A 16,628-nucleotide genomic window follows, 5' to 3' on the forward strand; every position below is an offset into this window, starting at 1 on the left:
GTTAAAAGGAACCGCCAGCTTTCATATGTTCTCATGTTCTGAGCAAGGAACTTAAACGTTTGCTTTTTTACATGGCAAATATTGCACTTTTATTTTCTTCTCCAACACTTTGTTTTTGCATTATTTAAACCAAATTGAACATGTTTCATTATTTATTTGAGACTAAATAGATTTTATTGATGTATTATATTAAGTTAAAATAAAAGTGTTCATTTAGTATTGTTGTAATTGTCATTATTACAAACATATATATAAAAATCGCCCGATTAATCGGTATTGTTTTTTTTGGGTCCTCCAATAATCGGTATCGGCGGTGAAAAATCATAATCGGTCGACCGCTACTATATACCCTCATTTATAAGTCCACAGGAGTGACCAGTTCATCGGCTACCCTTATTAATAATTTTTTACAAATTCTTTGAATAATGTGACTAATACAAGTATACTTTATAATGACATTTCTGACCACTTTCCAATTTCCCACATCTCTTTGGCAGCTGGAAATAAACAGATGGGAATGATTAGTAGCATTAAATGTAGAATATTTAACAAATGTAATTGTGAGCGCTTTAAGATGCTTCAGTTTGATCCTCCTGATGTAATGGAGGTGATTGGTAATTTAAAGATATCAGCAGCAGGTCATGATGAGATTGGTGCCTCTTTGGTGAAATCAGTGTCTTCCTCGATTACTGAGCCTCTAACATATCTTCACCAAATCTATGCAAACTGGTATTGTTCATGAAGATTTGAAAATTTCCGAAGTTATACACCTCTATACATCTGGGGATCCAAGATCTTTAACAAATTATCGGCCAATATCTGCACTACCATGTTTTTCTAAAATCCTAGAAAAATGGTGGATAAGAGAATGTTGAAACATTTAAATCAACACTGTATTCAATATGAGCACCAATAAGGTATTCGTAAAAACTACTCCACAGATATCTCTTTTGCAACTTGTGGATAAAAGCTTTACAGCCCTTAACAACAATGAATACGCTCGTGGAATCTTTTTAGATTTATCCAAAGTGTTTGACATGGTTGATCATGACATATTACTCTCTAAATTGTATTATTACGGTTTCCATGATTATATATATATATTATTTATTATATAATTATGTTTATGATAGAGAACAATGTGTTTATGTAAACGGCTGTGCATCTACCAGGGTCAAGTCATCCTTTGTTATTCCTAATCTATACTAATGACCTTGCTGCTGTGTCTTCTACCGTACTTCCCCTTCTCTTTGCTGATGAAACCAATTTGATTTTATCGCACAAGTATTTTGATTCAGTAATTAATGAAACCAACTCAGGTATGGCCACATCTTTGGAATGGTGTCAGATAATTTGTTTATCTTTAAATGTCATTTTTTTTTAACTTTAGTGTATTCACTAGCAAGAATAAGAAATATTGTTTTTAAAAAAAAGAAAAAAAGAGCCAGAATCTAAATTGGAGGGAATGAAATGGAACGAGTCACATCCACTAGATTCCCCCGAGTTCTAGTTGATGAAAAGTTAAACTGGAAAGATCATATTCAATTTGTCATAAATATTAGTGGTTTGGTTCATCAGGCTTGCTTCCTAACTCTTTACTATAGCTTAATTTATCCATATCTCATTAACTATAATATTGTCTGGGCCAGTACATAGGGCTCCTACCTACACAAATGACTCATCATACAGCAAGACAAGCCACCTCTTCTCATTACCTGGCTCCATCGAAACCTTTGTTTAAGAAATTCAATTTCTTGTCTATTTACGACATTAATGTACGCCAAGTATGCACTTTCATCTACAAATACTCACACTCAGACAGTTTATCTAAACCCTTCAATGGATTCTTCCAGGTTAATTCTGAAATCCATTTATTTAACATAAGACACTGCGATAACCTTCACCCTCCCCATTGCCACACCTCACATAGTCAATTCTCTTTCAGATACAGAGGTACCATACTCTGGAATTCTTATCTTCACATAGCCAAAACCTCATCATCTCTAAATAACTTCAAGCGAACACTAGGAGTCAGCCTGACTACCCAATAATCCCCTCCATGTAGCCTAACTTTCTCACACACACACACAAACAGGGTTTTTATTGCATACTGAGTATGTCACGTACAATCATAATTCATATTTTATTGTTTAACTGATAGAACAAACTTTTTTTGTGTACTTATATGAGTATAACCTAAAACCCCAAATCCTAATTTTGCGAGTTCACTTCAGCTATTTTGTGGTCCGAATCCTCTTTGTATTCACATTGCTATGTTTAGAAAGGAATCAATATCTTTTTCCAACATTCTCTCAATGCACTCTGGATTTTTACAAAGTGCAGGACAAGCCATTCCATCAATATATGTTATCTTACAGCTAGATATACACTACCGTTCAAAAGTTTGGGGTCACTTTGAAATGTCCTTGTTTTTTAAAGAAATATTTTTTTGTTGTCCATTAACATAACATCAAATTGATGAGAAATACAGTGTAGACATTGTTTATGTTGGAAATGACTATTGTAGCTGGAAACGGTTGATCACTGGCAGCTTCATTAAATAGTACCCACAAAACACCAGTCTCAACTTCAACAGTGAAGAGGCGACTACGGAATGCTGGCCTTCTAGGCATAGTTCCTCTGTCCAGTGTCTGTGTTCTTTTGCACATCTTAATCTTTTTGTTATTGGCCAGTCTGAGATATGGCTTCTATTTGCAACTCTGCCTAGAAGGCCAGCATCCCAGAGTCGCCTCTTCACTGTTGACGTTGAGAATGGTGTTTTGAGGGTACTATTTAATGAAGCTGCCAGTTGAAGACTTGTGAGGCATCTGTTTTTCAAACTAGACACTCCACTCCTCTTTATATTCTGGTTAGAGCCAGTTTGCGCTGTTCTGTGAAGGGAGTTGTTCACAATGTTGTATGAGATTTTCAGCTTCTTGGCAATTTCTCGCATGGAATAGCCTTGATTTCTCAGAACAAGAATAGACTGACAAGTTTAAGAAGAAAGTCTTGGTTTCTGGCCATTTTGAGCCTGTAATCGAACCCACAAATGCTCCAGATACTCAACTAGTCTAAAGAATGCCAGTTTTATTGCTTCTTTAATCAGAATAACAGTTTTCAGCTGTGCTAACATAATTGCAAAAGGGTTTTCTAATGATCAATTAGCCTTTTAAAAAGATAAACTTGGATTTGCTAACACGACGTGCCATTGGAACACAGGTTGCTGATAATGGGCCGCTGTTCGCCTATGTAGATATTCCATACAAAAATCATCCGTTTCCAGCTACAAGAGTCATTTACAACATTAACAATGTCTACACTGTATTTCTGATCAATTTAATGTTATTTAAATGGACAAAAAATAGTTTCTTTCAAAAACAAGGACATTTGCAAGTGACCCCAAACTTTTGAATGGTAGTGTACCTACTTGTAATCAGAAGATGCTATTAACATGTAAATATTATTTGTAACAGAATAAATAGCAGAAGAATAACTGCAGATTAAATAATGCTGTAATTGAAAATTGTACACCCAATGTAGGCTACTGCCCCTTTAGAAGCTAGAATTTATTTAGTAACCTATGTCGTGATTTTCACCAAATATGTTGTCTTCTCAAGCTATTCAAACCCCACAATGGAATAAACAGGGTACAAAGCTCTCTTAGCCTAAAGATCACATACAGCAAACTAATAATCTGAACTAAAAACTCCACGAATATTTTGGAATTTCTGTGCATCCTTGACAATCGCTAATCAATATCCGAGAACCTGCACATCATCTTCGCTCTATTGTGGCACCAATGCGAGGGGTTATGGCAGGGGAAATGGTGTTGCAATAGTCTAGTGTGTGGTGCGGGAATAATGACAAGCGAACCTGGGGAGCTTTGTGTTCACATTGCCCTAAAAAAGGGAAATGGACCACGGAATTCAAGTGAACCACCTCTCAAGATGGTCTCAGTTCAGTTCACTTTGGGGGCTCTTTTGAGGGTGCCAGAACGGTGTGTGTTGGATCAGGGTGCCAGGATAGCTCCTGCTGCTCATCTCAGGTGTGTGTGTGTGTGTGTGTGTGTGTGCCAGCAGTACCTTGGTGTCCAGCTGCTGTAGGTAAGAGAAGATGTATTCGATGCTGGCTCCAAATGGGTGGACATGGAGGAACGTAGAGATGATCCCTGAGGAAGGACAGAGACATCAATACAGCTGTCAATCAAACTGGAATACCATATTAACATGTAGTTTAATTCTCTATAACTACAACCCTACAATCATATGTACAAACATCTCAATTCAGTCTGAGTGTTGATTTACCCATCTATCCAAAATGAAAGCCAGCGAGAATATGCCATCCAATAGACATAAGAGTATCAAACTGTATTCTATTAACCTATAGCTAACATACAGCTAACCTACAGCTGACCTACAGCTAACCTAGCGCGTCATCTTCTATGCTCAGATAGGGCACATATGCTCGGATACGCTTACCCGTGACATACAGTGCATTCGGAATGTATTCAGGCCCCTTCACTTTCTCTACATTTTGTTACGTTACAGCCTTATTCTACAATGGATTAAATAAAACATTTTCCTCATCAATCTACACACAATACCCCATAATGACAAAGTGAATACAGGTTTTTAGAAAAGTTAGCAAATGTAAAAAAATAAATAAATGAAATACCATAAATATTCAGAGCCTTTGCTATGAGACTCGAAATTGAGCTCAGGTGCATCCTGTTTCCATTGATCATCCTTGAGATGTTTCTACAACTTGATTGGAGTCCACCTGTGGTAAATTCAATTGATTGGACATTATTTGAAAAGGCACACATCTGTCTATATAATATCCCACAGTTGACAGTGCATGTCAGAGCAAAAACCAAGCCATGAGGTCTAAGGAATTGTCTGTATAGCTCCGAGACAGGATTGTGTCAAGGCAAAGATCTGGGGAAGGGTACCAAAAACTTTCTGCAGCATTGAAGGCTGTGGCCTCCATCATTGTTAAATGGAAGTTTGGAACCACCAATACTCTTCTTAAAGCTGGCTGCTCGGCCAAACTGAGCAATCGGGGGAGAAGGGCCTTGGTCAGGGAGGTGACCAAGAACCCGATGGTCACTCTGACTGTCAGTGTTCACCAGGAAACAGGAGGGTCGAAGTCAGACGCAGGAGACTCAAGTCCGTGAACACACTAAAAATATGTATTAAATATCCACACGTTGCCCAGAAAACAGGTAAGGCAGGGCAAGGCAAAACAAATGCCCAAAACAAACAGCCCGCACACAACTTAGGGACGCAGCCCAAAACATGCTGCACTGAAACCCACAGGCAGAGGGAAAAAACCCCTGTACCTCAAACACGTAACAACTGACAACAAACAATCATGCACACAGCACAAACTACACAGAACGACTAAATATCCTCCCCCACTAATGAACTAATAAGAAACAGGTGCCAACTAAACAAGACCTATCTAACAGAAAATTTTAAAAAAGGATCGGTGGCCGCTAGTAGGCCGGCAACGACGACCGCCGAGCGCCGCCCGGGCGAGGATGGGCGCCACCTTCCGTCGATGTTGTGACACTGACAGAGCTCCAGCCTTCCTCTGTGGAGATGGGAGAACCTTCCAGGAGGACAAGCATCTCTGCAACCATCTCTGCAGCACTCCACTAGACCTTTATGGTAGAGTGGCCAGTTGGAAGCCACTGCTCAGTAAAAGGCACATGGCAGCCCGCTTGGAGTTTGCCAAAAGGCAGCTGAAGGACTCTCAGACCATGAGAAACCAGATTGTCTGGTTCAATGAACACAAGATTTAACTCTTTGGCCTGAATGCCAAACGTCTGAAGGAAACCTCGCACCATCCCTACAGTGACGCCTCACAAATCCTCAAATGGCCGCTTCATTAAATAGTACCTGCAAAACACCAGTCTCAACATCAGCATTGAATGGTAGTGTATATAAATGTAACATTTTAGTTTATTTTTTAAAATATATATTAGCAAACATTTCTAAAAACCTGCTTTTGCTTTGGCATTATGAGGTATTGTGTGTAGATTGATGAGGAAAAAACTAACGTAATAATGCTGTAGTGATAAAATGTGGAAAAAGTCAAGGGATTTCAATACTTTCCGAATGCACTGTATTTAGTGATGCATCGCCTAGAAGCCACTGATGCAGACCTTTGGAACATCTACATTTTAAAAAGTAGAATAAATATAGCCTACACCGTCACAATAAATCTATAATTTATTATACACAGGTCTAAAGAAACATGAAGAAAATGTAGTCTATTTCAGAAGAACAGAATAGCATACTCTGAGTTGTCCTTATGTTAGGCCCTGATATGGCTATGCCATATGGCTGTGAGCTACAATAGCTCATTTAGCAGAAAAGATATGCCAAGAATTTTGTGGAATTATTTTGTATTATTTTATAGTATGAAGGTTGAACATAGCTGAATAAAATAGAAAGGATATTTTCTCCAAGTGATTTCCAAGGAAGTGCACGCATGCGGATATTCTGTGTTGAGTGGTTAACAAAGAAACAGGTTATATATACAACTTTAGTTGTGACACGAACACTGGGCTATATGTTTAGATTTTTTATACATTTTAAGGCTAAATGATGCGACTAAAGAGAATTTGAAAAAATTCGTATGAAAGGCACGAGCTCTGATTTGTTTCTTGTGCAGGCTGCACACACTTCATCAGTCTCTCATTCACAATTTGACAAGCACTTGATAATATTCTCACCAGGCCTTGAATTTCTCGGTGACATCCCCCTTGTGTGGCCATAATGCCCCTTAAAGAAATCCATTCATTTTGCTGCCAAATTGGCCATTGTGCCCTTGGGATGAATATAATAATTATATAATAATAATAATGAATAATTATAATTCCCATCTCAGCTAAGACAGACAGACACATGGGGGATGCAACTGCGTGCGTCCCTCTTATCGAATTTCGAGGTGCATATTGAAGATGTTATGCTACGTGACCAAAAGTATGCTCGTCGAACATCTCATTCCAAAATCATGGGAATTAATATGGGGTTGGTCTCCCCTTTGCTGCTATAATAGCCTCCACTCTTCTGGGAAGGCTTTCCACTAGATGTTACATCATTCCTGCGGGGACTTGCTTCCATTCAGCCATAAGAGCATTACTGAGGTCAGGCACTGATGTTGGGCGATTAGGTCCAGCTCGCAGTCGGCATTCTAATTCATCCCAAAAGTGTTTGATGGGGTTGAGGTCAGGGCTGCATTTCTGTATGGACCTAGCTTTGAGGACATGGGCATTGTCATGCTGATACAGGAAAGGGCCTTCCCCAAACTGTTGCCACAAAGTTGGAAACACTGAATTGTCTAGAATGTCATTGTATGCTTTAGCATTAAGATTTCCCTTCACTGGAAATAATGGGCCTAGCCCGAACCATGAGAAACAGTCCCAGACCATTATACCTCCTACACCAAACTTTACGGTTGGCACTATGCATTGGGGCAAGTAGTGTTGTCCTGGCATCTGCCAAACCCAGATTCGTCCGTCGGACTGTCAAATGGTGAAGTGTGATTCATCACTCCAGAGAATGCGTTTTCACTGTTCCAGAGTCCAATGGCAGCATGCTTTACATCACTCCAGCCGACACTTGGCATTATGCATGGTAATCTTAGGCTTGTGTGCAGCTGCTCAGCCATGGAAACCCATTTCATGGAGCTCCCGACGAACAGTTGTTGTGCTGACATTGCTTCCAGAGGCAGTTTGGAACTTGGTAGTGAGTGTTGCAACCGAGGACAGACGCTTTTTACGAGCTTCAGCACTCGGTGGTCCCGTTCTGTGAGCTTGTGTGGCCTAACACTTCACGGCTGAGTCAATGTTGCTCTTAGACGTTTCCATTTCACAATAACAGCATTTACAGTTGACCGGGGCAGATCTAGCAGGGCAGAAATTTGACGAACTGATTTGTTGGAAAGGTGGTATCTTATGACGGTGCCACATTGAAAGTCATTGAGCTCTTCAGTAAGGCCATTCTACTGTCAATGTTTGTCTATGGAGATTACATGGCAGTGTGCTCGATTTTATCCACCTGTCAGTAATGGGTGGGGCTGAAATGCCGGTTCCACTAATTTGAAGGGGTGTCCAGATACTTTTGCATATATAGTATAGAAGAACTGTCCACATTTAGCCTACTTTCGGTCAGCCAACAAGATGAGTAGGCCTAATGAACAGCAAAAGCACTAACCTATGTCAATCTGCTATCGCCCATAGTACAAAAGTTGACCTATTCTATTGATCAACTTATAACAAGAAATAAATATTCCAAAACATAGTTTACAACAGTTGTGGGATGCGATAGATCCCAAATTAATACCACCACTTGCATCAAAAAAACTTTTAAAAGCAATGTTCATTAATTGTTTATGGTTCATCGAATAGGCATGGGAAACAGTGTTTAAACTCTTTACAATGAAGATCTGTGAAGTTATTTGTATTTTTACAAATTATCTTTGAAAGACAGGGTCCTGAAAAAGGCACATTTATTTTTTTGCTGAGTTTATATAATTCACAAGTGATAGGCTAATATTATCACCCATCAGACTATTCTTAATTTGAAAGAGAAGCAAAAGTTTCATTCATAAAATAAAGAAAACTCTACACTGATGCAAGCCTCCGATGTTAGATAACCATTCGTGTTTCTGTCCAGCAGCTTAACCACGTGCTAAATATGTTAATACAATAAGAAAACACCACAACAGAGAATTGTCACTTGGCACAGTGTTACAGGACACCTTCAGCTAAACAATCAGCTATGAAGTGTGCAGCAAAGAGAGTCTCTTTTTTATGGCCAATTAATTTTCTTTGATTTCACGTAAATAAAATCAAATTTGTCACATACACATGGTTAGCAGGTGTTAATGCAAGTGTAGCGAAATGCTTGTGCTTCTAGTTCCGGCCATGCAGTAATATCTAACAAGTAATCTACCAATTCCACAACAACTACCTTGTACACACAAGTGTAAAATAATGAATACGAATATGTACATAGAAATATATAAATGAGTGATGGCCGTACGGCGTAGGCAAGATGTAATAGATGGTACGGAGTACAGTGTATACATATGAGATGTGTATTGTAGGGTATGAAAACATATAAAGCGGCATTGTTTAAGGTGGCTAGTGATACATTACATCAGGATGGCATAGAGTACAGTATATACATATGAGATGAGTAATGTTGGTTATGAAACCATTATATAAATTGGCATTGTTTAAAGTGGCTAGTGATACATCTAATACATCAAGATGGCAAGATGCAGTAGATGGTATAGCGTACAGTATATACATATGAGATGAATAATGTAGGTTATGTAAACATTATCTAATATAAATAATATAAAGTGGCAAGTGATAAATTGATTACATCAATTTTCCCATTATTAAAGTGGCTTGAGTTGAGTCAGTATGTTGGCAGCAGCCACTCAATGATGGCTGTTTAACAGTCTGATGGCCTTGAGATAGAAGCTGTTTTTCAGTCTCTCGGTTCCAGCTTTGATGCACCTGTACTGACCTCGCCTTCTGGATGTTAGCGGGGTGACCAGGCAGTGGCTCGGGTGGTTGCTGTCCGTGATGATTTTTGTTGGCCTTCCTGTGACATCGGGTGGTGTAGGTGTCCTGGAGGGCAGGTAGTTTGCACCCGGTGATGCGTTGTGCAGACCTCACTACCCTCTGGAGAGTTATGGGCGTTTATGGGCGGAGCAGCTGCCGTACAAGGCGGTGATACAGCCCGACAGGATGCTCTCAATTGTGCATCTGTAAAAGTTTGAGTGTTTTTGGTGACAAGCCGAATTTCTTCCTCCTCCTGAGGTTGAAGAGGTGCTGCTGCACCTTCTTCACCACGCTGTCTGTGTGGGTGGACCATTTCAGTTTGTCCGTGATGTGTATGCCGAGGAACTTAAAACTCTCCACCCTCTCCACTACTGTCCCGTCAATGTAGATAGGGGGCTGCTCCCTCTGCTGTTTCCTGAAGTCCACAATCATCTCTTTTGTTTTGTTGACATTGAGTGTGAGGTTATTTTCCTGACACCACACTCCGAGGTCACTCACCTCCTCCCTGTAGGCCGTCTCATCGTTGTTGGTAATCAAGCCTACCACTGTAGTGTCGTCTGCAAACTTGATGATTGAGTTGGATGCGTGCATGGCCACGCAGTCGTGGGTGAACAGGGAGTACAGGAGAGGGCTGAGAACGCACCCTTGTGGGGACCCAGTGTTGAGGATCAGCGGGGTAGAGATGTTGTTACCTACCCTCACCACCTGGGGGCGGCCCGTCAGGAAGTCCAGGACCCAGTTGCACAGGGCGGGGTCGAGACCCAGGGTCTCGAGCTTAATGACGAGTTTGGAGGGTACTATGGTGTTAACCTGTTGGGGCTAGGGGGCAGTATTTGCACGGCTGGATAAAAAAATGTACCCGATTTAATCTGGTTACTAATCCTACCCAGTAACTAGAATATGCATATACTTATTATATATGGATAGAAAACACTCTAAAGTTTCTAAAACTGTTTGAATGGTGTCTGTGAGTATAACAGAACTCATTTGGCAGGCAAAACCCTGAGACATTTTCTGACAGGAAGTGGATACCTGATGTGTTGTATTACCTTTAAACCTATGCCATTGAAAAACACAGGGGCTGAGGAATATTTTGGCACTTCCTATTGCTTCCACTAGATGTCACCAGCCTTTACAAAGTGTTTTGAGTCTTCTGGAGGGAGATCTGACCGAACAAGAGCCATGGAACGATGATGGCCCATTAGACACCTGGCGCGCGAGTTCATGTTGGGTACCCTCGTTCCAATACGTTATAAAAGAGAATGCATTCGTCCACCTTGAATATTATTCATGTTCTGGTTAAAAAAGGCCCTAATGATTTATGCTATACAACGTTTGACATGTTTGAACGAACGTAAATATATTTTTTCCCCTCGTTCATGAAGTGAAGTCCGGCGGGCTTAGATCATGTGCTAACAAGACGGAGATTTTTGGACATAAATGATGAGCTTTTTTTAACAAAACTACATTCGTTATGGACCTGTGATACCTGGAAGTGACATCTGATGAAGAGAATCAAAGGTAATGGATTATTTACATAGTATTTTCGATTTTAGATCTCCCCAACATGACGACAATGTCTGTATCGCAACGCGTATTTTTCTGGGCGCAGTGCTCAGATTATTGCAAAGTGTGATTTCCCAGTAAGGTTATTTTTAAATCTGGCAAGTTGATTGCGTTCAAGAGATGTAAATCTATAATTCTTTAAATGACAATATAATATTTTACCAATGTTTTCTAATTTTAATTATTTAATTTGTGGCGCTGACTTGATTGCCGGTTATTGGAGGGAAACGATTTCCTCAACATCAATGCCATAGTAAAACGCTGTTTTTGGATATAAATATGAACTTGATAGAACTAAAAATGCATGCATTGTCTAACATAATGTCCTAGGAGTGTCATCTGATGGAGATTGTAAAAGGTTAGTGCATCATTTTAGCTGGTTTTATGGTTTTGGTGACCCTGTCTTTGAATTGACAAAACATTACACACAACTCTTGTAAATGTACTGTCCTAACATACTCTAAATTTATGCTTTCGCCGTAAAACCTTTTTGAAATCGTAAAACGTGGTTAGATTAAGGAGATGTTTATCTTTCAAAGGGTGTAAAATAGTTATATGTTTGAAAAATTTGAATTTTGACATTTATTTGGATTAAAATTTGCCGCTCTTGAAATGCACCTGCTGTTGATGGAGTGCACCACGGGTGGGACGCTTGCGTCCCACCTAGCCCATAGAGGTTAAATGCTGAGCTGTAATCGATGAACAGCATTCTTACATAGGTATTCCTCTTGTCCAGATGGGTTAGGGCAGTGTGCAGTGTGATGGCGATTGCGTCGTCTGTGGACCTATTGGGTCGGTAAGCAAATTGGAGTGGGTCTAGGGTGTCAGGTAGGGTGGAGGTGAAATGATCCTTGACTAGTCTCTCAAAGCACTTCATGATGACGGAAGTGAGTGCTACAGGGCGGTAGTCATTTAGCTCAGTTACATTAGCTTTCTTGGGAACAGGAACAATGGTGGCCCTCTTGAAGCATGTGGGGACAGCAGACTGGGATAAGGTTTGATTGAATATGTCTGTAAACATACCAGCCAGCTTTTCTGCGCATGCCGTGAGGATGCGGCCGGGGATGCCGTCTGGGCCTGCAGCCTTGCAAGGGTTAACACGTTTAAATGTTTTACTCACGTTGGCTGCAGTGAAGGAGAGCCTGCAGGTTTTGGTAGCGGGCCGTGTTAGTGGCACTGTATTGTCCTCAAAGCGAGCAAAAAAGTGTTTTAGTCTGTCTGGGAGCAAGGCATCGTGATCCGCGATGGGGCTGATTTTTCTTTTGTAGTCCGTGATTGACTGTAGACCCTGCCACATACCTCTCGTGTCTGAGCCATTGAATTGCGACTCCACTTTGTCTCTCTACTGACGCTTAGCTTGTTTGATTGCCTTGCGGAGGGAATAGCTACACTGTTTGTATTCGGTCATGTTTCCGGTCACTTTGCCCTGATTAAAAGCAGTGGTTCGCGCATTCAGTTTTTCGCGAATGCTGCCATCAATCCACGGTTTCTGGTTGGGGAATGTTTTAATAGACGCTGTTGGTTCGACATCACCGATGCACTTGTTAATGAACTCGCACACCAAGTCAGCGTATTCGTCAATGTTGTTGTTCGCAGCAATGCAGAACATATCCCAGTACATGTGATCAAAGCAAGCTTGAAGTGTGGAATCAGCTTGGTTGGACCAGCGTTGAACAGACCTGAGGGCGGGAGCTTCCTGTTTTAGTTTCTGTCTATAGGCTGGGAGCAACAAAATGGAGTCGTGGTCAGCTTTTCCAAAGGGAGGGCGGGGGAGGGCCTTATATGCGTCGCGGAAGTTAGAATAACAGTGGTCTAGGGTTTTGCCCACCCTGGTAGCACAACCGATATGCTGCTAGAATTTGGGGAGCCTTGTTTTCAGATTAGCCTTGTTAAAATCCCCGGCTACAATAAATGCAGCCTCAGGATATGTGGTTTCCAGTTTACATAGAGTCCAATGAAGTTCTTTCAGGGCCGTCGATGTGTCTTCTTGGGGGGGATATACATGACTGTGATTATAATTGAAGAGAATTCTCTTGGTAGATAATGCGGTTGGCATTTGATTGTGAGGAATTCTAAGTCAGGTGAACAAAATGACTTGAGTTCCTGTATGTTGTTATGATCACACCACGTCTCGTTAATCATAAGGCATACACCCCCACCCTTCTTCTTACCAGAGAGATGCTTGTTTCTGTAGGCGCGATGCGTGAAGAAACCAGGTGGCTGTACCGACTCAGATAGCATGTCTCGAGTGAGCCATGTTTCTGTGAAACAAAGAACATTACAGTCTCGGATGTATCTCTGGAATGCTACCCTTGCTCGGATTTCGTCTACCTTGTTGTCAAGAGACTGGACATTGGCGAGTAGTATGCTCGGGAGCAGTGCACGATGTGACCGTCTATGGAGCCTGACCAGAAGACTGCTCCATCTGCCCCTTCTTCTACGGCATCGTTGTTTTTGGTCGCCTGCTGGGATCCGATCCATTGTCCTGGGTGGTGGGCCAAACAGAGGATCCGCTTCGGGAAAGTTGTATTTCTGGTCGTAATGTTGGCGAGTTGACATTGCTCTTATATCCAATAGTTCCTCCCGACTGTATGTAGTAAAACCTAAGATTACCTGGCATAACAATGTAAGAAATAACACATAAAAAAGCAAAATACTGCATAGTTCCCTAGGAAAGCGAAGCGAGGCGGCCATCTTTGTCGGCGCCGGAAGTTAAAAAATGTTTTTATAGCGTCCGAGAATAGCCGACATTTCGCTACAGTTAACCTACAGCTAACCTATTGCTAATACAGTGAAATGCTTACTTACGAGCCCCTAACCAACAATGCAGTTAAAAAAAATATGAATAAGAAACAAAAGTAACAAGTAATTAAAGAGCAGAAGTAAAATTACAATAGAAGACAATATACAGGGGGGTACCTGTACAGAGTCAATGTGCGGGTGCACCGGTTAGTTGAGGTAATTGAGGTAATATGTACATGTAGGTATAGTTTCTAAAGTGACTATGCATGGATGATAACAACAGAGAGTAGCAGCGATGTAAAAGAGAGGAGTGTGGGGAGCAATGCAAATAGTCTGGGTAGCCATTTTATTAGATGTTCAGGAGTCTTATGGCTTGGGGGTAGAAGCTGTTTAGAAGCCTCTTGGACCTAGACTTAGCACTCCGGTACCGTTTGCCATTCGGTAGCAGAGAGAACAGTCTATGACTAGGGTGGTTGTAGTCTGAATTTTTTGGGGCCTTCCTCTGACATCACCTGGTATATAGAGGTCCTGGATGGCAGGAAGCTTGGCCCCAGTGATGTACTGCGCCGTATGCACTACCCTCTGTAGTGCCTTGCGGTTGGAGGCCGAGCAGTTGCCATACCAGGCAGTGATGCAACCAGTCAGGATGCTTTCGATGGTGCAGCTGTAGTACATTTTGAGGATCTGAGGACCCATGCCAAATCTTTTCAGTCTCCTGGGGGGGAATAGGTGTTGTTGTGCACTCTTCACGATTGTCTTGGTGTACTTGGACCATGTTAGTTTTTTGGTGATGTGGACACCAAGGAACTTGAAGCTCTCAACAAGCTCCACTGCAGCCCCGTCGATGTTAATGGGGGCGTGCTCAGTCCTCTTTTTCCTGTAGTCCGCAATCATCTGCTTTGTCTTGATCACGTTGAGGGAGAAGTTGTTGTCCTGGCACCACACGGCCAGGTCTCTGACCTCCTCCCTATAGGCTGTCTCGTCGTTGTTGGTGATCAGGCCTACCTCTGTTGTGTCATCTGCAAACTTAATGATGGTGTTGGAGTCGTGACTGGCCATGCAGTCATGAGTGAACAGGGAGTACAGGAGGGGACTGAGCCCGCACCCCTGAGGGGCCACTGTGATGAGGATCAGCGTGGCGGATGTGTTGTTACCTACCCTTGCCACCTGTGAGGCCCGTCAGGAAGTCCAGGATCCAGTTGCAGATGGAGGTCTTTAGTCCCAGGGCCCTTAGCTTGTGGATGAGCTTTGAGGGCACTATGGTGTTGAACCCTGAGCTGTAGTCAATAAATAGAATTCTCACATAGGTGTTCCTTTTGTCCAGGTGGGAAAGGGCAGTGTGGAGTGCAGTAGAGATTGCATCATCTGTGGATCTGTTGGGGCGCTATGCAAATTGGAGTGGGTCTAGGGTTTCTGGGATAATGATGTTGATGTGAGCCATGACCAGCCTTTCAAAGCACTTCATGGCTACAGACGTGAATGCTACGGGTCAGTAGTCATTTAGGCAGGTTACCTTAGTGTTCCTGGGCACAGGGACTATGGTGGTCTGCTTAAAACATGGTTGGTATTACAGACTCAGAAAGGGAGAGGTTGAAAATGTCAGTGAAGACACTTGCCAGTTGGTCAGCGCATGCTCGCAGTACATGTCCTTGTAATCTGTCTGGCCCTGCAGCCTTGTGAATGTTGACCTGTTTAAAGGTCTTACTCACATCGGCTGCGGAGAGCGGGATCTTCAAGAACAGCTGGTGCTCTCATTCATGTTTCAGTGTTGCTTGCCTCGAAGCGAGCGTAGAAGTAGTTTAGCTCGTCTGGTAGGCTCTTGTCACTGGGCAGCTCTTGGCTGTGCTTCCCTTTGTAGTCTGTATTGGTTTGCAAGCCCTGCCACATCTGACAAGCATCAGAGCCGGTGTAGTACAATTCGATCTTAGTCCTGTATTGATGCATTGCCTGTTTGATGGTTCGTCGAAGGGCATAGCAGGATTTCTTATAAGCTTCTGGGTTAGAGTCCCGCTCCTTGAAAGCTGAAGCTCTAGCCTTTAGATCAGTGGGGATGTTGCCTGTAATCCATGGCTTCTGGTTGGGGTATGTACGGTCACTGGGGGGATGACGTCATTGATGCACTTATTGATGAAGCCAATGACCGATGTGGTGTACTCCTTAATGCCATCGGAGAAATCCCGGAACATATTCCACTCTGTGCTAGCAAAACAGTCCTGTAGCTTTGCATCTGCTTCATCTGACCATGTTTTTATTGATCGAGTCACTGATGCTTCCTGCTTTAATTTTAGCTTGTAAGCAGGAATCAGGAGGATAGAATTATAGTCAGATTTGCCAAATGGAGAGCGAGAGAGAGCGTCTCTGTGTGTGGAGTAAAGGTGATCCAGAGTTTTTTTTCCCTCTGGTTGCACATACAACATGCTTATAGAAATTTGGTAAGACGGATTTAAGTTTCCCTACATTCAAGTCCCCGGCCACTAGGAGCGCCGCCTCTGGGTGAGCGTTTTCCTGTTTGCTTATGGCGGAATACAGCTCATTGAGTTTGGTCTTAGTGCCAGCATCAGTCTGTGGTGGTTTGTCGACAGCTACAAAAAATACAGATGAAAACTCTCTAGATAGATAGTGTCATCTACAGCTTATCATGAGATACTCTACCTTAGGCGAGCAAAAACTTGAGACTTCCTTAAATATTGCGCACCAGCTGTTATTTCCAAAAATACATTGTCCTCCCGTC

At 42.0% G+C, this 16,628-nt stretch overlaps 1 protein-coding gene across 1 annotated transcript in view; it reads right to left on the reverse strand.

The window, feature by feature from the left end:
• The window catches only part of LOC106604464 (ecto-NOX disulfide-thiol exchanger 2-like), a 229,744-nt gene that overhangs the window by 18,886 nt on the left and 194,230 nt on the right, over nt 1–16,628 (reverse strand). The window contains exon 13 of the mRNA XM_014199103.3: nt 4,083–4,168. Within this exon, the coding sequence (XP_014054578.3) occupies nt 4,083–4,168 (86 nt within the window). The remainder of the gene's footprint in view (nt 1–4,082; nt 4,169–16,628) is intronic.

Source organism: Salmo salar, chromosome 05, assembly GCF_965601325.2.
Source record: "Salmo salar chromosome 05, fSalSal1, whole genome shotgun sequence".
Lineage (NCBI taxonomy): Eukaryota > Metazoa > Chordata > Actinopteri > Salmoniformes > Salmonidae > Salmo > Salmo salar.